The sequence below is a fragment of the Rattus norvegicus genome, chromosome 1 (assembly GCF_021556685.1).
Source record: "Rattus norvegicus strain SHRSP/BbbUtx chromosome 1, alternate assembly SHRSP_T2T, whole genome shotgun sequence".
In the NCBI taxonomy this organism is placed as follows: Eukaryota; Metazoa; Chordata; class Mammalia; order Rodentia; family Muridae; genus Rattus; species Rattus norvegicus.
Window position 1 is genome coordinate 194848943 of NC_141534.1, and position 25058 is coordinate 194874000.

A 25058-nucleotide genomic window follows, 5' to 3' on the forward strand; every position below is an offset into this window, starting at 1 on the left:
GGTCTCACTGTGTAGTCCAAACTAATCTTGGACTCACAGAAATCCATCTGCTTCTGCCTCCTGGGTTCTGGGATCAAAGTTGTGCACCACTACACCCCACATTCAACTTTTATAATTTTTTTTTTTAAGAAATAATTTCTATGTGAGTACACTATTGCCGTCTTCAGACACTCTAGAAGAGGGCAGCAGATCTCATTATAGATGTTTGTGAGCCACATGTGGTTGCTGGGAGTTGAACTCAGGACCTCTGGAAGAGAAGTCAGTGCTCTTAACCACTGAGCCATCTCTCCAGCCCCCTGCTTTCACCTTTTAAAGAAACACTGATTGCTCTTTAATTTGTGTGTGGGTGTTTTGCCCACATGTTCGCAGGGGGAAGTAGAGTTACAGATGCCATTCGGCTGCTGGATCGGAACCTGGGTCCTCTGAAGAGCACACACAGCTAAGTCTCTGAGCCATCTCTCCGTTCCCTCCACTTTTTAAAAAGAGGAAAATAGAAAATAAAAGGGGGGGGGCTGGAGAGATGGCTCAGAGGTTAAGAGCACTGTCTGCTCTTCCAGAGGTCCTGAGTTCAATTCCCAGCAACCACATGGTGGCTCACAACCATCTATATTCAGGTCTGGTGCCCTCTTCTGGCCTGCAGGCATACATGCAGGCAGAAAGCTGTATGATGTATACTAAATAAATAAATAAATAAATAAATAAATATTCTTAAAAAAAAAAAGAAAATAAAAGAGGGGTTGGGGATTTTGCTCAGTGGTAGAGCGCTTGCCTAGAAAGCGCAAGGTCCTGGGTTCGATCCCCAGCTCCGAAAAAAAGAAAAAGGAAAAAAAAAAAAAAAAAGAAAAGAAAAGAAAAGAGGAAAAAAGAAAGCTCAGGGTAAAGCGGCTGGCCACCAAGCCTGAGGACCTGGGTTTGATACCAGGGACTCAGAAGCATCAGAAGGAGAGAATTGACTCCCACAGGGTCCCATACATGCATGCACACATACACTGCTTATTATACATACCCATGTAGATACACTCACACCCACATAGAAACATACATCATATGCACACACTAAATACAATGTAATTTAGGAGAAGTAAAGTATATTTTAGAATTTATATTGCCCAGCACAAGGCCCTGGGTTCGGTCCCCAGCTCCGAAAAAAAGAAAAAGAAAAAAAAAGAATTTATAAAAGCAAATCATGGTGCAGTGATAAAACAATAGATGTGGACACAAAAGACCTTTTTTCAGGGATTTCGTAAGGCATTAATTATACATAATTTATTTCCAATGACAGTTCTCGAATATATACTGTGTCATATTTAGCCCTGTAGCTCTTTCCATCCCTCTCCACTCTGCTGGCCTCCCTCTTTTCTAGGCTTGTCCTCCTCCATCCTCTTGCCTTGGTCTTTAGGGGATGTAGGGCTAGCCTACCAATGAGCTTCACGATCTCCCACCCTAACCTGACCTTTGATCTTGGCCTAGCTTTTACACTCAATGTAATCAGGCTGTGACCTTGAGGAACTGATAGAACATCCTGCCCCTCCATGCCACTTCAATAAATTGGGACTCGTTATTCCTGATTAGGAGTTTGCACTCGGACAGAGTCAAGCATAGAGGCCTTTGCAGCTTCTCAGCATATGGTACACCTGAAGGAGCCGCCTGTGTCAGAGGGAAAAAGAAAGTCTGGCGTCAGCTGGTAAGTTAAACAGTGTCTAGTCTAGGAGGCCTATTGTTTACTTTCTCTCTTGTCCTTTGGACTTTCCCCTCATGATTAAAATTTGTCCTATTTGATGACAGTCATGTAGGCTCATGTCTGGGTATGCAATGTCCCCAAAGGCTCATGTGTGGGGCACTTGGGCCCCAGTTGATGGATCTGGTTGTTTTGAGGTTGTTGGACCTTGAGGGCTCTGATCTAATCAATAGACTGATTCAGGAATGGATTCGTAACTTGGGGTATTGGAGGGGGTGATAAACTAGAAGGGGGACTAGGTCAGAAGACATAGCCACCGAGGTCCTGAAGGGCGTGTCTTCTCTCTACTCCTTTCTGCTGCTCTGGTTTCTTCCTGACTGCCACCAGCTTGCAGCTCTGCCACACTCTTCTGTGGTGACACTCTGCCTCTCTACAGGCCCACGGCAATGGGGCCAGCCACTAGGATCAAAATCACAAGGTAAAAGATAGCCTTCTTCCCTGGAGTTTGTTTTAAATTTAAGTGTGTGTGTGTGTGTGTGTGTGTGTGTGTGTGTGTGTGTGTGTGTGTGTGTTTCTCTTCACAAAAGCAGGGTCCAGTTGTGCAGAATGCTTAGAATCATGATACCCCACTAGTACACATAACTTTTAGGTTTTTATTCCTCAGTTAAAACAAACAAAAGTTTGGGAACCAGGAGAGGTAGCACTTTCCTATAACCCAGGCACTTAGGAGGTAGAATCAAGGTTCATCAGGAGGCCAAGTCATGCTTGGCTATACAGCAAGTACCAGACTACCCTAGGCTCCATGACACCCTATCTCAAAAATTAAAATTAAAAAACACACGTATGACCTCCTCTGTGCCAGCCACTGCACTAGTCATCAGAGACACAGCAATGAGCATGACAGACAAAGCCCACTGTCAAGCTGGCAACTGTACATCGTGTGATGACTCTTGCTGCCAACCTGCATTTCTGAGTTCAATACCTGGGATCTACATGGTAGAAAGAGAGAGCTGATTCCTACCTGTTGTCTTCTAACTTCCACATGTGTGTAGTGGCTCACATGCATGCCCAAACATGCACGAATGCACGAGGGCATACACACACACATACACACACACACACAAAACCCAAAAAAACAAAAACTAAGGCCTGCTGTCCTTACACTAGTGGGACCAGACAGCAACCAAGAGCAGCCTCTCGAGATGAAGGCTACGGAGAGATCTGAGGGGGAGATGTGGTTTATAAGTGAGTGTCCTGACGGTGACTGAGAAGGAGCCTGAATGAAATGACTTGTGCCTAGTGAGTGGGAAAGTGGAGCTGAAGGAAGAAGTCAGGCAACTCAGAGCCTTACAGGAGGGCAGCAGGCAGAGCCCAGGGCTCCCACGCTCATCAATTGTTGCATGACTAACAATTTCAGTTTGTTACAGGAGTCTGTGTATTGGGCTACACTAGCTGGCTTCTTTGTTAAAGAATTATTCTAGACGCCTGGAGAGCTGACTCTGGTTAAGAGCACTGACTGATGGCTCTGCCAGAGGATCCAGGTTCAATCCAGCACCCGCATAGTGGCTCACAAACATCTGTAACTCCAGTTTCAGGAAGTCCAGTGCCCTCTTTTGGCCTCTTTGGGCACCATGTGCACACGTGGTGCACAGACAGACAGACAGACAGACAGACAGACAGACATGCAGGCAAACACAGCAGTTAAACCTGGAGACCCACAGTGATGTCTTCTCTCCCTGCACTTTGACTCTTCTGGTGTTCCTAGGCCAGGTTCAGCCTCAGTTTCAGCCCCCACCTTCCTGGAACTTGCTCTGTGGGGGCTTCTAACAACAGGATCTGCCTGGAAAGACTTGAGATTGACACCCAGAACCACAGCCCTCACACCCTGTCCACCATCACTGTCAGAAGGGGGAAGAGCTTGAGTGACAGAGTTGGGTAAATTCGAGTCATCGCCTGCGGGGAGTGGGGGTGAGGGGTGGAGGGTTGGGGTGTGGGTAAGAGTGGAGGGCTAGGGTGGGGGAGTGGTGGAGAGGAGGGGTGGGGTGGGGGAAGGGAGGAGGGATTGGAGGGGTGAGGGGGAAGAGGGAGGGGCAGGAAAAGGAAAGGTGAGGTGAGGGGTGAAGTGGGGAAAGGAGAGGGGGGGGTGGAGGGGTGAGGGAAGGGAGGAGAGGGGTGGTTGGGGTAGAGTTGGGGGAAGAGAGGGTCAAGTGGTGTTGGAGTAGAGGGGTCAGGTGGGGATGGAGGGGTTGGGGGCAGACAGGTAAAGAAAGAACCAGAGAGAGAAAGGCTGTCTCTGAATCCCAGAGGAGTTGCATAGGGGGAGCTCAGAGATGGCAGGAGCAGGATGGGTTTGAAAGAGGAAAGTGACAGTCTGGGGAGAGGCCTTTAGGGCAGAGGCAGCACAGCGCCTAAGGCTGCTGTAGAGTGAACCTGGTGTGGGAGAGAAACATCGAGAGACAGGTGTGCCCGGCAGCAAGGGGTGAGGGAGAGGAGGAGGCCTCGTCAGGGACACTAGAGAGGGCCAGGATGTGCTGCGCTTTTAGAAAAGAGGGCTGACTGAGGGTGGTGGGGTGGGAGGTTGAAACAGAGTAATAGCTACAAATGTCCTCCAGAAACCCAGGGAACAACAGTGGTGTGCCCTGCATTGGGCACTCCACAAATGTCGAAAGGCAGAGTCTGGAAAGATTTTGAAGGTAAAGCCAACTGAACTTCCTGTGTGCAAGCTTCCATGGCTCTTGTCATGCTGGCATCTACTAGGAGTCCTAGCACTTAGGAGGTAGAAGCAGGAGGTTTAGAAGTTCAAGACCATCCTTAGCTACATAGCAAGTTGAAGACCAATCTCAGCTACATAACAGTTTGTCTCAAAAACAAAAGACAAAAACCCAAGAATTCTCTTTCTCTCCCTCTGCCTGCCTCTCTCTCTCTCTCTCTCTCTCTCTCTCTCTCTCTCTCTCTCACAGAAGAGAACAGAGGAGGATTTTTAGCTGTGGAGGGCATGGCGGGGTTGTTGTGGAGGACTGTTCAGGCTGCAGGATGAGCAGAGACTGCAGGAGCAGTAAACAACGGATGCCCAGTGAGGACGGGGTGACTTGAACAACGGGGTGTGGGGAGGGGATGGACAATGCTCATCTGCCTCTGGGTCTTGGCACAGCCACTCAAAGCCCTTTGCCAATGTTTTTTTCCCCTCTGCTCAGAAAGCGCTGTCGTCACACAGAATGAAGTTCACACCATGGGGTGCCAGGCAACCTTGGGCTCTCTTAAGCTTGTATCACTCACTGGGTTCTGTGATCCCAGAGCGCAAAGAGAGCCTTGTGTCCCTGGATATCTAGGAACAAGATCAACACGCCTGTAGATGACGACACCACCTCACAACGTGGAAAGGCCGGAGACCCCTTCAAGTGTTTGCTAGATGTGTTTTCCATACGGGAATGGGGAAGAGGACAATACCGACATTGTTGTTTACAAAACTATTGGAAACCTTTATTATCCTTTCCTAATTATAAAAGTAATATGGAACTGAATTACGACCCTGAAGGGACAGCATACAGCATAAAGGATGAGACCACACAGTGAAGGGTGGGCTGTAGTAATGTCCAATCATTTTTGATATAAGGTGAAGGGCAGGGGAGTTTCCACCAATCAGGTTAGGAGGAGGTTCCTGGATCTGGGAACATGACCTTAGTTTGACCTTGCCAGTAAGCCAGAGAAATTATCCTTGTGTCTGAAGTGGGACAACTGTCTCCTTACAAGTTGTCCTGAGGAGTCTGGATCCAGACAACTGTGTCCTTATAACAGAAGCTGCTCAGCTCTTGAGAAGTCCCCAGCTCCCCTAGGGCCTGAGATCTTGAATTTCTCCCTGTGATTACATGGCGTCTGCAAAGGAAATGGTAGTACTTCGAATGTTTCTTTTGCTTGTTCCCAACAGTCCCGAGCCCAGCACGCAGGCATGGTGGGACGCATCCGCTCTCAGCAGCACTTGGCAACTGGAGGCAGGAGAACCAGGAGTTCAATGTTAGCCTTGATCGCAGAGTCAGCTTGAGGACATCCTGAACCACAGGAGACCTTGTCTTAAACGAAACAAAGATGAAGAATGGGTTTGTGATTTAGTACAATGGTAGAGTGCTTGCCTTTCAAACGTAAGGCCCTAGGTTCAGTTCCTACCACAGGAGGAAGGTACTTTTAATTTAAAAATGACATATCTCATTTAGCTCAGTGGTAGAGCGCTTGCCTAGGAAGCGCAAGGCCCTGGGTTCGGTCCCCAGCTCCGAAAAAAAGAACCAAAAAAAAAAAAAAAAAATTACATATCTAGCAGCACACAGAAGTTTCTTTCTTGTTTTATAAAGAGGCTTTCGTGAGTTGTTTTTTTCCCCTCCGGAGGTGAGGACCGAACTCAGGGCCTTGTGCTTGCTGGGCAAGCACTCTACCACTGAGCTAAATCCCCAACCCTCTTTTGTGAGTTCTTAATTTATTTTTATCTAAAGGGAATGGTTGATTTGCCTGCATGCATATCTGTGTGCACCACCTGTGTGCTAGGTGTCCAACCCTCTGGCAGAACAGTCTGAGCCAGGTCTCCAGACATTTCTTAAAACTTCATCTTCTGTTTCTAGATACAACTCAAGACATCCCTATGATTTAGAAATAATAACAATGCCACCTTAAAAATATCCCTTTTTAAATACATTTATTAAGGAGAGTTTAAGACTAGGTAGGGTGCAAGCACTTTCCCGGCATGTGCAACAGGGTTCTCTCTCCAAGGTTTAAAAAAAAGGGGGCAGAGGGGTTGGGGATTTAGCTCAGTGGTAGAGTGCTTGCCTAGCAAGTGCAAGGCCCTGGGTTCGGTCCCCAGCTTCGGAAAAAAAGGGGGGGGGCAGAGAAGTGGCAGGAAAGAATAACTTCCTGTCTAGGAGATAGGCAAGCTGGCACCTCTGTTCTGTAGCTTGTTCACTCTGCTTCCGTCATCATGACAACCACGCTAGCTAATCCTCCATTGTTAGATATCAAATAGTGCTCTAGCACACACGCATGCCCATGCATGCTCATGTTCTCCTCCTCTGTCTCTCTCTCACACACACATGCACACGCAAACACGCACATGCGCACACATTTATATTGCAATATGAATTATGTTGGTAATTGTTATATGCTGCTTCTGTTTGTTGAAAGCAGGTCTCAAGAGCAAGAAGGTGTACACTTGTCTCCTCCAAGCCCTTGGTGCTGGGTCGACTGCTCCTCACGTGCTATAGCAGGAAAAAAACAACAAGCAGGTATGGGTATTAAAAACTCGATATCTGGGGCTGGGGATTTAGCTCAGTGGTAGAGCGCTTACCTAGGAAGCACAAGGCCCTGGGTTCAGTCCCCAGCTCCGAAAAAAAGAACCAAAAAAAAAAAAAAAAACTCGATATTCGGGCTGGAGAGATGGCTCAGCAGTTAAGAGCACTTGACTGCTCTTCCAGAGGTCCTGAGTTCAAATTCCAGCAACCGCATGGTGGCTCACAACCATCTGTAACAGAGATCCCATGTCCTCTTCTGGTGTCTGAAGACAGGTACAATGTACTCACATACATAAAATAAATAAAATCTTAAAAAAAAAAACCCCAAAAACTCGATATCCTTGTTGGCAATGTTGGCGCACACTTTGAGTCCCAGTACCCCGGAGGCTGAGGTAAGCAGATCTCTGAGTTTCAGGCCAGCCAAGGATCCATAGTGAGACCCTGTCTCAAAAAAGGAAAATGAGACAAAACCTTACTCCAAACCCACATAGGGATGTGTTCTTGAGAACGACTTGTGGGTAAATCCTTCCCAACAGACTTTACCACGTATAAAATGCCTACGGTGATAAAGAGATGGGAAGCTCATCCTCAGAGAGAAAGCTCAACTGGGAACTTCCATTTATTGCCTCGACTTCCTAGTCAGTCCCAGCCTCACCGTGAGACCCCATCTGATGATGTCTGCTGTCTGCCTGTTACTGTGCCTCCTTTTGCCTTTATTTCAGTATAGAATAAGAGAAAGTTCTGGACTTCCTTTGGTCATGGCTTATGACTATGAGGTAGACATTTGCCTTCTTCTGGACTTGGAGGCTTCTTTCTACTCAGGCAGGAGATTGACTGTGCGTGCACACATTAAAACATTTGCTGTGAGGGCTGGAGAGATGGCTCAGCGGTTAAGAGCACTGACTGCTCTTCCAGAGTTCAATTCCCAGTGACCACATGGTGGCTCACAACCATCTGTAATGAGATCTGATGCCCTCTTCTGGTGTGTCTGAAGACAGCGACAGTGTACTTATGTATAATAAATAAATAAATCTTAAAAAAAAAATTTTTTGCTGTGCAAGCATGAGGACCAGAGTTCAGATTGGCGGCACTCGTGTGTTTTTTGGACCAGCAAAATGGCCCAGTAGGTAAAAGCCTCTGTCCCAATAGTAGTTGGAAAGCACACACACACACACACACACACACACACACACACACACACACACACACCACACACACCTGCCTTGAAGGCCTTCTCAGTTCAGTGAATGTGAACCTGGGGGCTGAGGCTGCCGAAAGAGACGTCTCCCATCACTCCATTTAAGAGGTGTGCTGGTAAGGCAGTGACAGGGCTCTCTTCCCATATGGATGCAGGCATGGCATGTTTTGTAGGATCAAAGCTGTGGGTAGCAGAAGTCCCAGGCTCCCAGAGGGAAATGCTCAACAGTACAGCCAAGGCAGAGCCAGTCACTGGCTCTCAGGTCACTGGCTGTAAACCCCAAGCTCTTTTGGCCATACACAAAACCAACCACATTTTGACCATTCACAAAATCAACCACTGTTGTGCTTTGCCCTGAAGTTATCTGTATTTTGATGCTAATTCCACTGCCCCGAGGACAGCCGCCTAGTCACATAATCAGGAATCAGGTGACTTCACCAGAACCTTTTCCGCATTGACTTTGTAAAGTACAGGTGAGGGGCAGGTACAGGATAGAAGGAGGCCTGTCATTGGAGGAGAAGGAAGGATGGGCGGGAGGGGAAGTTTGAAGGAAGAGAAGAGAAAGGGAGAGACGAGACGGAGAGAGGGGAAAAGCCATGGCAGGTGATGTTAAGATTCTGCTCTGTGTATTTACAGGTTGTTATTAATGTTCTCAAGGAATGGATGGTACCGGGCTTTGTATGTTTAAGTGGGCAACTATATCTTACCAATTGGGTCAAAGATTATTGTGTTGTGTGTTCTTTTATGTGAGGGTTTGAATGTAGGAAAGTGTGCAGCTGGGATGTGTTTCCTCCAAGATAACTAGCAGATATCTTGGGGCACTGGGGTGTGGACCTAGTGGGGTAAAAGACAACAATACCTTATTTACTTTTATATATATATTTTTTTTGTGGTTCATTTTTTCGGAGCTGGGGACCGAACCCAGGGCCTTGTGCTTCCTAGGCAAGCGCTCTACCACTGAGCTAAATCCCCAGCCCCTATTTTTATATTTTTACAACAACAAACCACAGCTCAGAGGTTGGGAAGGAATGCTTGCCTGCTCTGTGTGAATACAATCCCCAAGAGATACCATCCTGACAGAACTCTTACCTATGGTATATTCAGCTTAGCCCGCCCTCAGAAATTTAAAGAGACAACTTCCTAGAACTTGAGACAACCATGTTCACTTACTCTCAGATCTGTGATGTAGGATATCTTGGAATATGGTGGTGGACGTGTAGAGACACACTTTCTCTAAGACAGCGTCTCCTTATCTCTTGAAGCACTGAGGTGACCCCTACACTACTGTCAGATGACCAAAGCTCCTGTGTCATCACACTGGAGAGGAAGTGGTAGGTGTGGAATGTAAGCCAGAAGACACCAGCTGAGTGCCGCCAGTATGCCCATCCCACGTACGTGCTTCTGCAGAGACATTTAACTGGTTTGTCTATGGCCTGTGGATGATCAGTCTGGTGGGACTGGAAAAAAGCAAGGAGGCCCCACCTGGCTAGCGGGCCAGAGTTCCTGTTCAGAGGTCCATAGACCCCCAGAGCGGCCAGAGGCTCCCTACCTGCTACACTTTTGCTGATGCAAGATTTAAGAGCCACAAAAGTGACACAGCAGCACCTGGAATGACTAGGGCAGCCATTAGCTGTGGAGACTGTTCAGTTGTTACTGTTAGCCTTTTCTCATTCTTTAGTATCTACTTATTTTATTTGTTATGAGTGTTTTGTATGCATGTGCATGTGTGACCCGTGTGTGAGTGCCTGGTGGTCAGAAGAGGACATCCAGTTTTCCCAAACTAGAGTTAGGAATGGTTGTGAACCATGCTGTGGGTGCTAGGAACTGAGCTCAGGTCCTCTGTGAGAGCGACAAGTGCTCTTAACCAGTGAGCCCACGTTTCAGCTAGTGGTCTTTGTAGATCCCCTGGGCCGGAGTACAAGACATTGGTGACTGTGTGCATGTACTTTCTCTCAGTTTTTAAAAAAAGATTTTAGTTCAGTTTTTATTTATTTTGTGTATATGAGCACACTGTCGCAGTCTTCAGACACACCAGAAGAGGGCATCCGATCTCATTACAGATGGTTGTGAGCCACCATGTGGTTGCTGGGATTTGAACTCAGGACCTTTGGAAGAGCAGTCAGTGCTCTTAACAGCTGAGCCATCTCTCCAGTCCTTTAGTTCAGTTTTAATTGAAATGTGTACATCTCTTTCCTGTCTCCACTCTCCAACCACCCTCTGTTTGTTAGTCTTACTGGTGGTGTTGGGATCCGCCCCTAGGCCCACCAAGGCACACTAGTCAGGGATTGACCAGGACTTCCTTTCACCTCTATTTCATTTGAAAAATATTTTTTTTCCAACAGTTTATTTGACTATTCTTTATTATGCACGTCGGCTCAGGCCCTAAGTGTACCCGGTGAAGCCGAAGTTGGTGTTCGTGTTCTCCATCTCCTCCTTGGTGCGTAACCCATAAAGCTCGCCGATGAGGGGTGGCACCCATCGTGTGGTATGGAACATAGACTCCCCCACCTTCCAGTTGGGCACATCTTTCATGATGATGGCCTCCTCCTCCAGGTTCTCCCGAAGAATCTGCAGGGTCCTGCGGTCTTCTCTGCCTGGAGGAGTGGCATGAGGGCGATCCTGGCCTCCAAGTCCTCGATCAGCAGGTGCCTACACTCCTGGTTCCACCTCATTATTCTCCAGTAGCCAAAGATCAAGGCCCCGATGCCCAAAGCAAACATGCTGTATCCCGACAGTCCCCAGCAGGGCAGGTTCCGCTTGTAATCGATGGGGCTGTAGCCCCCTGGTGGGGGCATGTCCTGCTTCACCTTCGACGCCGACATACTTTCAGGATCCCTGAAAAATATTTTTAAAAAAATTTATTTCATATGCATTGGTGTTTTGCCTGTATGTATGGCTGGGTGAAGGTGTGAGTTACATACGGGTTTGTGCTGCTCTGTGGGTGCTGGCAATTGAACCTAGGTCCTCTGGAAGAGCAGTGGTGCTTTTTTTTTTTTTTTCTTTTTTCTTTTTTTCGGAGCTGGGGACCGAACCCAGGGCCTTGCGCTTGCTAGGCAAGAGCTCTACCACTGAGCTAAATCCCCAACCAGCAGTGGTGCTCTTAACTGCTGAGCCATCTCTCCAGTCCTGATTTGAAAAGTTTATGTGGAGAGATGGCTCAGCAGTTAAGAGCACCGACTGCTCTTCCAGAGGTCCTGAGTTCAATTCCCAGCAACCACATGGTGGCTCACAACCATCTGTAATGGGATCTGATGCCCTCTTCTGGTGTGTCTGAAGACAGCTACAGTATATTCATATAAATAAATAAGTCTTTTTTTTAAAAAAAGAGTTGTCGTGATCATGATGTCTCTTCATAGCAGTAGAACCCTAACACAGAATGTCACTTTGTGGCCATGCCGGCTTTAAACTCGGAGTCCCAAGTGCTAGTATCACAGGTGGGTGGCACCATGCTTAATGGAGAATTGTAGACCTGTGCTGTCTTTGACTGATAAATGCAAGGAGAACAGTCCTGGTGGTGACAAATTTTGCAAGTCATGTTGCCATTTCCTGATCACCCTGTTGACTTCTGTCTGAGCATTGAGGTCACCTTAGAAGCAGAGCTTTGCAGAGCTGTCCTTACCTCACTAGTGTAAAACAGGAAGGAAGAGTCACCCTAGAAATGGGTTTCCAGCTGTGCCCTGTCAGCACAGAGACCTGGGCCCTCATCCCTCAGGTCCTCAGCAGGCAGGGCCTTGCCTTCAGAGAGCAGTGAGTGGATTTGGTTTTTCCTTTTGCAGGAGTTTTGCAAATGGGGAGACCTCTGGTCTTCCTATTCTTGCCTTTGCTTTTGATATTGAACCGTGAAGGTCTTAGGGCTGCATGTGGCAGCAGTCATTTCATTGAAGCCACAGTACGGAAATTCACCTGGCATCTCTTAGTGTCGGGTTCTGCTCCAAACAGAAAGTGCGTGCATAAGGAGAGTGTGCTGTAAATCCAGGTGCGTGCCAGTGGTGGTGACTCCCATGGAGTTTCGAAGAGCACCTGTGCTGGCACGTGTCAAAGTAGTTTTCGGAAGTTAGTCTTGATTGCCATCTAAACTATCTTTAAAAGTGTCTCACCTAAATTTGTGGTGTGTTTTCAAACTTTTATTTTTCTAAGTCAGCTAACTGTGCTTTTTTTTTTTTTTTTTTTTTTTTTTTTTTGGTTCTTTTTTTTCGGAGCTGGGGACCGAACCCAGGGCCTTGCGCTTCCTAGGTAAGCGCTCTACCACTGAGCTAAACCCCCAGCCCCGTTAACTGTGCTTTTAGAGAAAAAAAAAGTTTGCATCTACTTCTTTTTGTTTGTTTGTTTTTTGAGACAGGGTTTCTCTGTGTATCTCTGGCTGTCCTGGAACTTGCTCTGTAAATCAGGCTGGTCTTGAACACAGAGATCCCACCTTCTTCCACCTCCTGAGTATGGGAATTAAAGGCGTGCCACACCATGCCTGGCAATTTGGTCCATTGTTTTCCCCCTTTGGTTTTGGTTTTGGTTTTCTGAGACAGAGTCTCTTTTAGCTTAAATAGCAGTCTTCCTGTCTCTGCCTCTTCCCAAATGCTAAGATTAGAGGTGTTTGTCACTATTCTACATTCTCCCCTCCCCTCGCCTCCATCTCTGAGAAAGAGAGGGTCTTGCTATGTAGCCCAGTTTGGCCTTAGCTTTGAGCCTGGACCTTGTAATCTTCCTGACTCAAACACTCAAATGTCAGGATTACGGTCGTGTGCCATCATGCCCAGCTGTCAGAAGTTTACAGAGCTGACGAGGGCCACACTCATGTTTCTGAAGTTAATATGGCAGTCCCTTTGAGGGAGAAGACTGGGGGAGAAGAGCTTTGTTATGACCACTAGATCCAGGGAGGATCAAAGAAAAGTCTGAGGAGAAAGAATGAGGATGAGAGATAGTTCAAAGGACTTGATAACTGACCAGGAAGATGTGTGTGTGTGTGTGTGTGTGTGTGTGTGTGTGTGTGTGTGTGTGAGTGTGAGTGTGTGTGTGTGCACAAGAGACTGTATGACTGTGTATGTGTTAGTATGTGTGTGCATACGTGTGTGTATGTGTGTGTGAGTGTGTGTGTGTGTGCACAAGAGACTGTGTATGACTGTGTATGTGTTAGTATGTGTGTGCATACGTGTGTGTATGTGTGTGTGTGAGAGTGTGTGTGTGTGTGCACAAGAGACTGTATGACTGTGTGTGTGTGTGTGAGAGAGAGAGTGTGAGTGTGTGTGTGCACAAGAGACTGTGTATGACTGTGTATGTGTTAGTATGTGTGTGTATGTGTGTGTGTGAGAGTGTGTGAGTGTGTGTGTGCACAAGAGACTGTATGACTGTGTATGTGTTAGTATGTGTGTGCATACGTGTGTGTGTATGTGTGTGAGAGTGTGTGTGTGTGCACAAGAGACTGTATGACTGTGTATGTGTTAGTATGTGTGTGCATACGTGTGTGTGAGTTATGTGTGTGTGTGTGTGTGTGTGTGTGTGTGTGTGTGTGAACGAGAGAGACACAGAGACAGAGATAGAGACAGAGACAGAGAAACACGTGTTGCCTCAGGACTTCCCCAATGTGGTCCCAGTCTAATATCTTTGTGGCCAAGTTCCTCAGGGGAATCACTCTCTTGACCACTGACTTCCTGTAACTCTTGAGCCTCACAGCTTCCTCAGCCTTGTAGTTTTGTTTTTTAAGATTTATCATTAGTTTATGCATTAGTCTTTCCTTTCCTTCCATACATGGCCTGCTTATATCTCTATGAAGGTGTCAGGTCCCCTGGAATTGGAGCTACAAAGTTATGAGCTGTGGTTGCTGGGATTGAACCTGGTTCTCTGGAAGAGCAGCCAATGCTCATAACTCCCAAGCCATCTCTCCAGCCCCAGCCCCACAGTTCTTAAACAGAAGGAAAAACAAACAATAAACAAACAAAGTATTTGCTGTGGTTCAAACACACATATCTCTCCAGGAACTGGAACTCAGATTCCAAGGTGGCAGTAAAAAGTGAGAAGCAGACTGAGGTGTATTTCAGTAGAACTTGGGCTGAGGCCCTCGGCTCAATTCCCAGAACAAAAGGTGCTGGTCACTATGCCCAGCTGTCATGCTTGCCCCTTCCTTCCCGTCCTCTTAGCATGGCAGCTACGAGGGCTCTGCCCTCACAGACAGTGTTGGTACCCCATAAACAGTCTCAAGGGATAGTCTGTCCCTTTCTCCTTTTAAAAAGGCTTTATTTAATTGATGTGTGTGGGGAGTCCAGGACGGCCAGATGGAGACATCAGATCCTTGGAGCTGGAGTAGTAGGAGTTTGAGAGCCACCAGCTTGGGCACCTTTATCTCCTGAGCCATTGCACTATGTAGCTCAAGTTGACCTTGAATGTCACAAAATTCCCCTGCTTCAGTTGGGATTACCCAGCTGTGAGGGCCTCCTTTCCTGCCCCTTACACTGGGCTTCCAACTTCCCTGTTTCTCTTTTTGTGATGAGAATGCTCATTCTATTTTTGATCCTCTGCTGCATTTTGGAAGCTCATAACTTGCTCAATGTGACAGATTCAAAACTGGAGGAAGATCTGGTTCCCTTCAGCCTCAGGATGAACCAAATGTTAAGTTCCGTCTTGTTGCATGTAATTATTAAAACACAATCCATGCTATTGCCAGCTACTCTCCGGCCGCAGCAGTCTCCCTGCCCCCATGGCTATCCCCATGTGGGGTCTGCCGGAATTCCCACTTGCCTCCAAACCGCTCACACTCCCAGTCATTCACCCCCTATGGCTAGCTGTCAGAAATCTCTGTAACCCATTAAATTCAAAACTCCAGAGACTTGTAAATTAAATTATCAGCCAGATTTATAACAGTAAGTTCTCAATCACAAAACGCTCACACAATGAACTCAGAGCCAATTAACACTGATGCAAGCTGCCCACCTAGACTGGACAAATTGCCCTATATTATTCTATTGCTCTTCTATGATACCCATAGCTACCTGTGGCTATTTCAAGCCGCGTGGATCTGTTTCACACTCTTCCTCCATCTTTCTCTGTCCTTTTCTCTTCTCTGTCTCTCTCTCTCCCTCTCTGTCCTGTCTCTAAAACTCTCAACCTGCCTTCCTTTTTCACTGCCCAATCACAGACTCTAGCCTTATCTTTTGCTGCCCTCACCTGCATACAGACAGCAATCCAAGCCTCCTGAATCCAGCTAGATGGCGGTTTAGGAGATGGGCATAGTGCTGAACCCATTGTCTGGGAAGCAGGGAATGGCAGACCTCTGAGTACCAGGCCAGCCAAGGCTACACCGAGAAACCTTGGAGAGAGCCGAGAGCGAGAGAGATGGGAGGGGGCACCAGTGAGGAAAGCCTTGAAGGCTGAAAAGATTGCTCAGCACAGAGAATTAAACCGTAACGCAGCACCTCTGCGCTCTTACTCAGCATGGGAGAGAACCTGGAGCCAAGGACAACATGTCCAGTGCCGTGCCCTTGACCTACCGCCCCAGCTTCATCCTCCCCTTGCTTTTGAGACAGAGTCTTCCTAACTCAGTTACCAAGGTTCAAACTTGCCATTCTCCTGCTTCGGCCTCTCAATTAGCTGGGATTACAGGTTTAGGTGACACCTTGGCCTGTTTTTATGCTTCTATAAATAGTAAAATTACACATAAGGCTCGTGTCTTAACACACTCACTTATTTCACCAGCTTCATCTTCAAGATTTTTGAAATATACACATGCAAATATCGTTTTGTTCTGTCTCTGAGATGGAGTCTCATATACTCCAGGTTGGCCTTGGATTCACAAAGCAGCTGAGGATGATCTTGAACTCTTGATCCACCTGCTCTTACTGCATCAAAATTTTTTGTCCAGACAGAGTTTTCTCTGCGTAGCCCTGGTTGTCCTGGAACTCACTCTGTAGACCAAGCTGGCCTTGAACTCAGAGATCTGCCTGCCTCTGCCTCCCAAGTGCTGGGATCAAAGGCATGCGTGCCACTGCCCAGTTCCCTTCTTTGTTCTTTAGGCTTTATTCATACCTACACCTGCTCATACAAATACATTTGTACTTTAAAGACTAATTCCCGCAAATGATAAGCAACGTTATGTATTTGTCTTTCTGAGTTCGGTACTTCATTTAATATTATACTTTCCAGATCCATTCACTTTCCTACAAATCTCACAGCTTTACTTTCTTCACATTTGAACAGCATTCCAGAACGTTCTATACTACATGTGTCTGTCCGTCATCACTTGATGGACATCTGAGCTGCCTCAGTTTCCCTGCTACTGTGAGTATAGGATACACGTGGCTCTGTGATGAGGCATTTATCATGGGTACATGTCCAGATGTAGTGGAGCTGGGTCATGTGGTAGTTATAGTTTTAATTTTTTGAGAAATCTCCATATTGATTTCCGTAATGCTGTATTTGTTGGCATGCCCACCAGCAGTAAATAAGGGATCCTCTTTCTTCACATCCTCATCAGTGTTTGGTGTTGGATTTCATCACATCAGCCATTTTGACTAGGGTGAGGCAGGATGTAGAAGTTTTAATTTACATCTCTCTGACTGTGGATATTGAACACTTTAAAAAAAATACTTATTGATCATTTGTTCTATTTCCTCTTTCCCTTTCTGATGGATGTAGCCCTGTCTTGTCTGGGATTTTCTCTGTGGACCGGCTACCCTCAAATTCAGAGGTCCCTCTGCCTGCATGTGCCACCACAGCTGGTCTAGACTGTATCGTGACGTGTATTTCCCTCATGTTTTCCTGTACAGTTTCAGTATTTAAGACTTTGATCCACTTTGAGTTGATTTTTCTTCCCGGTAAGAGACATCTCTCATTTTTATCTTTCTGCAGTTAGACACCCAACCTCGGGAGCACAGTGCGCTGACTAAGTGTTCTTTCCACTGCACGCTTTTGACACTTATGTCAAAAAGTAAGTGGCTAATTCAGCCACTGTTAATATAGTCAAACCTAGTGTGTTGCTTCTGCAAGGCCAAACAGAAGATTGCTGTATAAGGCCAGCCTGGACCAATCAAGAGCCTATCTTAAACAAAAGTCAAACACGGGGCGTGTATGTGCACAGAGAGAGAGAGAGAGACAGAGACAGAGACACACACATACAAGACACACACATACAAGACACACACACAGACACACACGCTCGCACACACACTCATGTGAAAATGTTTCTCACACATATGCTCATGAAGTTGTACACTCATCTGTACCATCTCAACCCAGACTCTTAAGCATCACCTAAAGAACTTAACCCCTTCCATCAGCAGCATCCACTTTTCTTCCTCCTCCTGCTCCTTGACAGTCATTCATCCACTCTCTGTCTCCTTAGGCTTACGAGTCTGCGGGCTGGGGATGACTCGATGATAGACAGCTGAAACAGAGGCCTGAGGCGCTATACAAGTTCCAACACCACGTAAACAAAACATTTACTTATTCTGGACACATCACTCAAATGAAGTTCCCCTTGTGACCTTTGCACTTGGCTGTGTTCCCTGAGTCTGTTTTCAGGGTCTGTCTGCAGTAGCATGCCCTAGCCGTACCTCACTCACAACTCTCCACTCCCAGTTGCAGGACTCACAGGCTGCCATGGCTTGCTCTGCTCTTCCTGTCATAGCCAATTCTACTGAGCATTCTTTCATGTGTTTGTCAACCATTTATACTTCAGAGTTAAAGAACTGTCTGTCTGTGGTGGGGATGTACTCCGTGGGAGAGCTCTTGTCTAAACATACATAAATGGCCGGCACGATGCCGCAGGCCTTAATCCCAGAACTCTGGAGGCAGAGGCAGACAGATCTCCATGAGTTCGAGGCCAGCCTGGTCTACAGAGTGAGTCTAGGACAGCCGGGGCCACAGAGAGAAACTTTGTCTCAAAACAAAACGAAAAACAAAAAGACCCCAACAAAAACAAAGCCAAAAGAACCCCATAAATAATATGAACTGAGCGGGAAGCTCAGAAACAGAGCAATAATTTATCAGTTTGATGCCTGCACTGTGGGAAAATATTGTTATTTTTAATTTTGAAAAATTATTTATAAAACGTTGATTTTTTAAAAAAAAGTTAGCTGGTGAGGCCACTGCAGGGCTGAGAAAGAACTGGGAGGTGGGGACGCTCCCAGGCTGCGGAGTAGCTGGGAAGGGCCATCCCCCTACAAGTCTCATTGAAATTCTCCTGAACTGGGGCAGTCCCATGCACTCTTTACCCGACAGTGTCTCTCTGAACTCCCTGGGACACTTGCCATCTGCTTTAAGGGGGCGATGCTGTTGCTTAGTTGCAACTTGGAGGAGGATGGCCTTGAGAATTTGCTGGAGACAGGAGCATCAGTCAGGGCACACCCCACCCCCTCCACCTCCCCACCCCCGGATCCCAGGAGCAGTCACCTGTTCACCTAGCTGCAGGTGGCAGGCTTGCGTGCTTTCTTCTCTGGCAGTGCAAACAGGCTCTGACCTCAACCAACTGGGTGCGTTGGGACAAACTCCACTCCACAAGGCAGCAAAAGTCGGAAGCCTAGAATGCCTTAGCCTCCTGGTGGCCAATGAGGTCCAGACTGACGGATGTAATAAGAATGGGCAAATGGCTGAAGATCTTGCTTGGTCATGTGGCTTGCCAGGTTTCTAACAAAGATCAAATGTGTGCAGACAGCAAAATCATCAAGTGAGCAACCAGAGGGTGACCTCCATGCTCCCTCCAGCTCCCTCCAGCTCCCTCCATGCTCCCTCCATGCTCCCTCCATGCTCCCTCCATGCTCCCTCCAGCTCCCTCCAGCTCCCTCCATGCTCCCTCCATGCTCCCTCCATGCTCCCTCCAGCTCCCTCCAGCTCCTGTGCTGAGACAGAAGTGGAGTTTCAGAACTGTGGAGAGCAGAGTGTTGAAGAGAAAGTGTTGATGATGTCTTGGGCAAGAGGAGAGAAGAGGCTTGAAGACGGGATTCACTTCAGACAGATCTACAAGCCATTGCTTTGGCTTAACACATGGCTAAACTCTTGAGGAGGAAAGCTTTCTTCCAAGCGAAGGGAACATTCATCCATACATGAATTTACATGACTACGATATTTTGGATGTGCATGTTTTGTTATTTAACTCATCAAAAGAATATTCAAGGAAAAAAATTACTGTGTGTACGATGGGTGGGGCACATGTGGAGGACAGAAGACAACTTTGACCTTTGACCTTTATGTGGGTTCTGTGAGTGGAGTTTGGACTGTCAGGCTAACACCTCAAATCTTTTTATCCACTGAGCCATCTCATGGGCCCAGTAATTTTTTTAAAGAAAAGAAATAAAGAAAATAAGAAAAAAAAAAGCCCCAAAGTTGTTGGTTTTTTAAAAAGATTTATTTATTTTATATATGAATACACTGTCATTCTCTTCAGACACACCAGAAGAGGGCATCAGATCCCATTACAGATGTTGTGAGCCACCATGTGGTTGCTGGGAATTGAACTCAGGACCTCTGGAAGAGCAGTCAGTGCTCTTAACCGCTGAGCCATCCTCCAGCCCCAAAGTTGTCTTTTTAGAGTCATTGTTGTCTTTGTGTCCTGAGTTCTTTAGAGATATTCTTGAGCGCATCTGTATCATTGTGTATGCAATTTACAAATATTTCTCCCATTCTAAGGATTTTACTTCAGTTTTTAAGAAACAAAATTAGTCAAAAGTTGGTGGTGCTTGCACACCTGTAATCCCAGAGGCAGGCAGATCTCAGATCTCTGAGTTCCAGGCTAGTCTGGTCTACAGAGTGAGTTCCCAACACAGGGAAACCCTGTCTCAAAAAAAAAAATGCAAAAGAAGAAAAAGAAGGAGGAGGAGAAGGAGGAGGAGGAGAAAGAAAGAAAGAAAGAGAAGAAAAGGAAAAAGAAAAGAAACAAGATTAGCTCTGAAGCCTCTGTAGCTTGTTCCAGCCTCTATCTTTCCTGCATCCTTTGTCACCCACGTTCTTCCTCTGTGGTTCAAGCAGTGATGCTTTAGGGAGGTTTCCAGAGCAGCCCTCTATCTGGTTTGTCTCTTTTGTTTTAGATTATAATATAATTACAGCATTACTCCTCTCCCCCCTCAGACCCCCTGCTCTCCCTCCCCTCCCCCTCAGATCCCCTGCTCTCCCTCCCCCCCCCAGACCCCTGCTCTCCCTCCCCCACCCCAGACCCCTGCTCTCCCTCCCTTCCTCGCCCCCCCTCTTTTATCAGGCTTTGAAGAGTCTTCCGGGGCCTGGTGTGAGAGCGGAGGTTGCCTAGCTGAAGTGGCAGTAATTTAGCCACCTCGCTGTCTGCTCTTGGATGATGTGAAAATGCAAGTAGGCACAGGAAGTGTATCTAACCTGCTTATACTTCCTCTCTGAACAGAGAGGTTTCACAAGCGGGACAGGAGCACACCACTCCCTCCACCCCCACCCAGTGTCATCAGCCTGTCGGCCCTGAGAAAGTTCTACTGGAAGGGGCCCCATGCAAGAGGCACCACCATTTCCCTCTTCCTCCGGGTCTAGGTTGCCAGCAAATCTCAAGAGCTCTCTAAGATCCAGTCTGGACCATAGGTCCCTCCTAGGCGCAGATGAGTTTCCGGATCCCTGGCCCCAGACTTCTGCTATTGGGGCTCCAGCTGTTTGGTAGGAAATCCGGGAGGGATGGGAAAAGGGATGTTGTCTGTGACAGGGGAAACCAGAAGGCTCTGTGGAGCTGAAAAGACAAGGAGCTACTCCAAGGGGCGGATGGTGTAGGTGATGTGGGACCCAGGAATCCCCGGAGAGAGAGGTGGGAACTCACGAAGACTTGAAGCATGATATCGAAGAGCGTGGAAGGAAGAGTGGGTGGGAGGCAGAGTGGGCCTTCAAGGGTTTAGATAGATGGTTGGAGGGACCCAGCATGGAAGGAGAAGGCTGGGTCAGGTTACTACTCCACCTCTGTTGTATTTCCTCTCCTTGGAGTTTTGGGCAAGGGTTTTCCCCTTTGGAGACCTGCCCTCCCTTTACCTGAAGGAAGGTGAAGAGGGTATCCTCATCTCTGACATCCAGGACACAAGGCACTAAGTCTTTCTGTAAGGAAAGTTGGGCCAGAAAAGGACACTCTAGCCGCCTGAGATGGGGAAGGGGGAGGGTGTTGGATTCTAAAAGTTTAGGAGATACCTGTGTTTGGTGGGTAGAGTTGGGGAACTTAAGATCAGTCACTTGCTGGGTTCAAGGTATGGTGATTCCGTGAGACTGATCATTGGGTTTCTCAGGTGCTGGGTGGTAAGGTCCCCAGAGAAACTCCTTGTGTGGAGCAGCCATGGGGCCTCAGGGCAGACTCTTTTGGTCCCTGCTTGGGAACTTGGTCATTCTCTTCCTGGAGGCTCCTCCCCTGGCTTTTTTCTCATGGGTCTCCACCTTCTTACCCTTCCTTCTTTCCCAATAGGTCCATGGGGAAGTTTAGTACTCAGGGTCTGGGAGGAGTTGCCCCGGGAGACAGACTGTGTGGTATCCTGTTCTCCAGTCCAGAAAGTCCTGGCGCCATCCATCTCTGCTTGGGGCTCAGAGCCTGAGTGGGTTTGAAGGAGCTGGCCTCGGGGGCAGCACTGGTCTGTGGGCTTCCAGGTAGGAAGCCGCTGATCGCGTTTGCTTCCCACAGTGAATGCCTGGAGCTACAACCTGGACACGCGGCATGCGCAGAGCTTCTTGACACAAGCTGGAAGACATTTTGGGTACCAGGTCTTGCAGTTTGGAGATGGGTGAGATGTTATTCCTTCAACTACCCTCCAGCAGCAGAGTGCGCAGGGCCCCACATCTGCCTAGGGCCGCTCAGTTGGGGTGGGGATTGTCCCATGTCAGGGGTTGGCCTCCGTTCTGCTGCGAGTGCCTGCTAGGTGGAATCTTTGACACAGTAGCAAGGCTCTCTAGTACCACAGAGCGAGGGTGATGGGTAATATGCCCCAGGAGTATCTGAGGGCCATCTCCCTTCTGCATCCTAATTCATAGCCTAGCTAAGCACACAGTGGGGCAGACTTGGGCATCGATGGCTTTGTCGTTGTTGTTGGTGGTGCCGTTAGGCAGGTTCTCCATCGAGCTGCATCAAGGTTCGCTGTCTTTGTTTCCAGACAGGGTCTCTGCAGAGCAGGTTGCTCCACGTTTGCTGTAGCTGAGCACAGCCTTGAACTTCTGACCCCCGATCCTCTACCTCGGGGGTGCTGGGACCTCAGGCAGAGGCCACCAGACCTGGTTTCTCTTTTAATTTTATTTTGAGAGAGGGTCTTATTAAATCCCCACAGCTAGCTTGGGGCTACTGTCCTCCTGCTTCTGTCTGTCTCTGAGTAGCAGAGGTGACAGGCCCATGTCACCACACCTAGTCACAAACAGCTTTTGAATTGATGATTAAGTGAAGGAAGTTCTAAGGTGCCCATCTGACAGACGCTCTTTGGGCCTTGAATTTTCTAGAGCACAAATGAGAAGAAGCCTTAACTTCTAGAATTATGCTATTTGGCTACTAGGAAAGAAGGGGTACCGGGGAGCTCTCCTGAAGAGTAAGAACTGCCCTGCCTTGGCAGTGAGTTTCTAGCACACAGTTGTTATTGTTGTTGGGCTTCGTGTGTGTGCGTGAGTGCTACTGTGCACACACGCAAGTTAGGACAAACTTCTGGAGTCTGTTCTCTCCTCCTACTGCTTAGGAGAGCAAATCAGACTCAGGCTCTCAAGCTTGTTAAGTGAGCACTTTTGCCCACTAAGCTGTTACAACAGGCCTTGCATCACTGTGAAGGGCCTGTTAAGATACAGGGCTGGGTGATAGATGTGGGTCTATTTGTATTCTTCTGCAAGCAGACATCAATTCTACCGGATACCATTTGTTGAAGATGCTTTCTTTTTTCCACTGTATGGTTTTGGGCCTCAGTGGGTTCTAGAAGATGCACTTAGGCCTACAGTGACTGGATATTCCAGGGTGGGGTGGTACCCAAGGGGGTCTTCCCCTTCTCTGAGGTGAAAGGGAGGGGATAATGAGGGAAAGGATTTTAAGGATGAGACTTGGAGGAGAAGAGGAATGGGGATGGGGGCACCATAGGGATATAAAATGAATTTTAAAGAAAAGATATATAGCCAGGCAGGGTGTGCACACCTTTAGTTCCAGCACTCGGGAGGCAGAGGCAGGCAAATATCTGAGTTTGAAGCCAGCCTGGTCTACAGAGTGAGTTCTAGAGCAGCTAGGGCTACACAGAAGAATCCAGTCTCAAGAAGAAGAAGAAGAAGAAGAAGAAAAAGGATTGTGGTGCTCAATTTTAATCCCAGCACTTGGAAAAGAGAAGAGAGTAGGATTTGTCTGTGAGTCGGAGGCCAGTCTGGTCTACGTAGCAAGTTCTAGGACAGCGAAGGCTACCTTTATCGTGAGACCCTGTCTCAAAAAAGGGGGAAAAAGAAAGAAAAGAAGAAGGAATGGATTGGGAATAGGAGAAGAGGGACTGGGTAGGCAAAGGCCTGGGCAACTTCATTTCACACGTGAGATTCCCCATCAGGGTTGTCGTGGGAGCTCCAGGAGAGGGGAACAGCACAGGAAGCCTCTATCACTGTCACCCAAGCAGCGGCTCCTGCCAGCCAGTCCACCTAGGTGAGTAAGGAGGGAAGGCGAGGGGAAGTGGGCTCCTAGGAAACCCGAGGCTGACCCCAACACACTCACTACCCGAGTCCTCCCGTACTGCCTTTCCCATGCCTACAGGTTCTAACCATACCTCCAAATACTTGGGAATGACCATGGTGACAGATGCTGCCAAGGGAAGCCTTTTGGTAAGAATTTTGTATGATGGCCTCAGAGTCTGTGGAGCTGAATGCTAGAGAAGAGATTGTTAAAGGGGCTGGGAGGAGGAGCCAGACGCTGAGGTGTAGACCTGCAATCCCAGCACAGGGATAACGGAGACAGCCCGGGCTGCAGAGTTACAAACCAGCCTGGGCTGTATAATGAGTCCCTGTGTCAGAAAGAAAAAGAAAGAAAAGTCCGACACACTGTTGGTAGCATCCGAGAGTTGACTGAACTGCTGCTTACTGAGAACGGACAAGGATCTAGAGTCTTTTCTCACGTAGTCTGGACATACATAACTGATACACAGCGGAGGTTGGCCTTGAACTACTGACGTCTCCACTTTTTTTTTTTTTTTTTTTTTTTTGGTTCTTTTTTTCGGAGCTGGGGACCGAACCCAGGGCCTTGCGCTTCCTAGGCAAGCGCTCTACCACTGAGCTAAATCCCCAACCCCGACGTCTCCACTTCTAACCGAGCTGTATACAGGCTGCTTATGTTTATTTTTAATTTCTAATAGTTGCCTTTGTTTTTCTGAGACAAGGTTTCTCTGTGCAGCCCTGGCTGTCTTGGAACTCACTCTCTATAGACCAGGCTGGCCTCCAACTCAGAGATCCACCTCCCTCTGCCTCCCGAGTGCTGGGATTGAAGGCATGTGCTACCACTGCCTGGCTGGTTGGTTTTTTGTTTGTTTGTTTTTGTTTTTAACTGAAACAGGGTCTTGTTGTATAGTCCAGGCTGACCTGGAACTTGCTGTTCTCTTGCTTCAGCCTCCCCAGTGCTGGGGTCACAGGCATGTGTCTCTATGCCTCGTGGGATGCAGTGTTTAATTGTAACTTGTTTACTTGTCTACTATTACAGATCAGGCATTGTGCTAGGTTCCATGGGGGTAAGGCTGTAAGATACAAAGATGTAGAAAGGACAAAAGCCCTGTCTATAAGCTGCTGTCTGGCAGAACAGAGTTGTCATAAATGCAAAGAGTGGTGCTGTCCAATCTGGAAAAGTGAGGTTTGGTTTGGTGAATGCAGGATGTGTGGTTGGGAGGGGCAAGTCCTAAAAATGTGGGTCGATGCCCTGCTGAATACAGAACACACGGTGGACTATGAAGGTTAGATGCTGTCCTGTGGATGTGAGGCGTTCATTATTACAGAACGTTGGCTAGAGATGTGGAGACCGTTAGAG

The 25058-nt window shown here is 47.6% G+C and overlaps 1 protein-coding gene, 1 long non-coding RNA gene and 2 pseudogenes across 7 annotated transcripts in view; 3 read left to right on the plus strand and 1 right to left on the minus strand.

The window, feature by feature from the left end:
* Positions 1 to 1773: 1773 nt before the first annotated feature.
* LOC147996975 (uncharacterized) lies at positions 1774 to 11459 on the plus strand. The gene is made up of 5 exons (XR_015652596.1): positions 1774 to 2156; positions 3444 to 3613; positions 4639 to 4751; positions 4873 to 6277; positions 11286 to 11459. It is a non-coding gene; the product is annotated as an uncharacterized LOC147996975 (long non-coding RNA).
* On the minus strand, positions 10474 to 10985 carry Ndufa13-ps4 (NADH:ubiquinone oxidoreductase subunit A13, pseudogene 4; annotated as a pseudogene).
* Positions 11460 to 18397: 6938 nt separating the features above from the next.
* On the plus strand, positions 18398 to 19095 carry Ankrd37-ps1 (ankyrin repeat domain 37, pseudogene 1; annotated as a pseudogene).
* A 1492-nt stretch (positions 19096 to 20587) lies between these two features.
* Positions 20588 to 25058, plus strand: part of Itgal (integrin subunit alpha L) — a 37570-nt gene continuing 33099 nt past the window's right edge. For 3 of the 6 annotated variants that reach the window (XR_015626290.1, XR_015626293.1, XM_087559943.1), the window contains exons 1-4: positions 20588 to 20734; positions 21732 to 21831; positions 23602 to 23693; positions 23802 to 23869. Coding sequence is in view for 4 of the 6 variants with exons in the window: in XM_087559943.1 (XP_087416069.1) it covers positions 20680 to 20734; positions 21732 to 21831; positions 23602 to 23693; positions 23802 to 23869 (315 nt within the window). In the remaining 2 variants the exon portion in view is untranslated. 6 annotated transcript variants of the gene reach the window in all.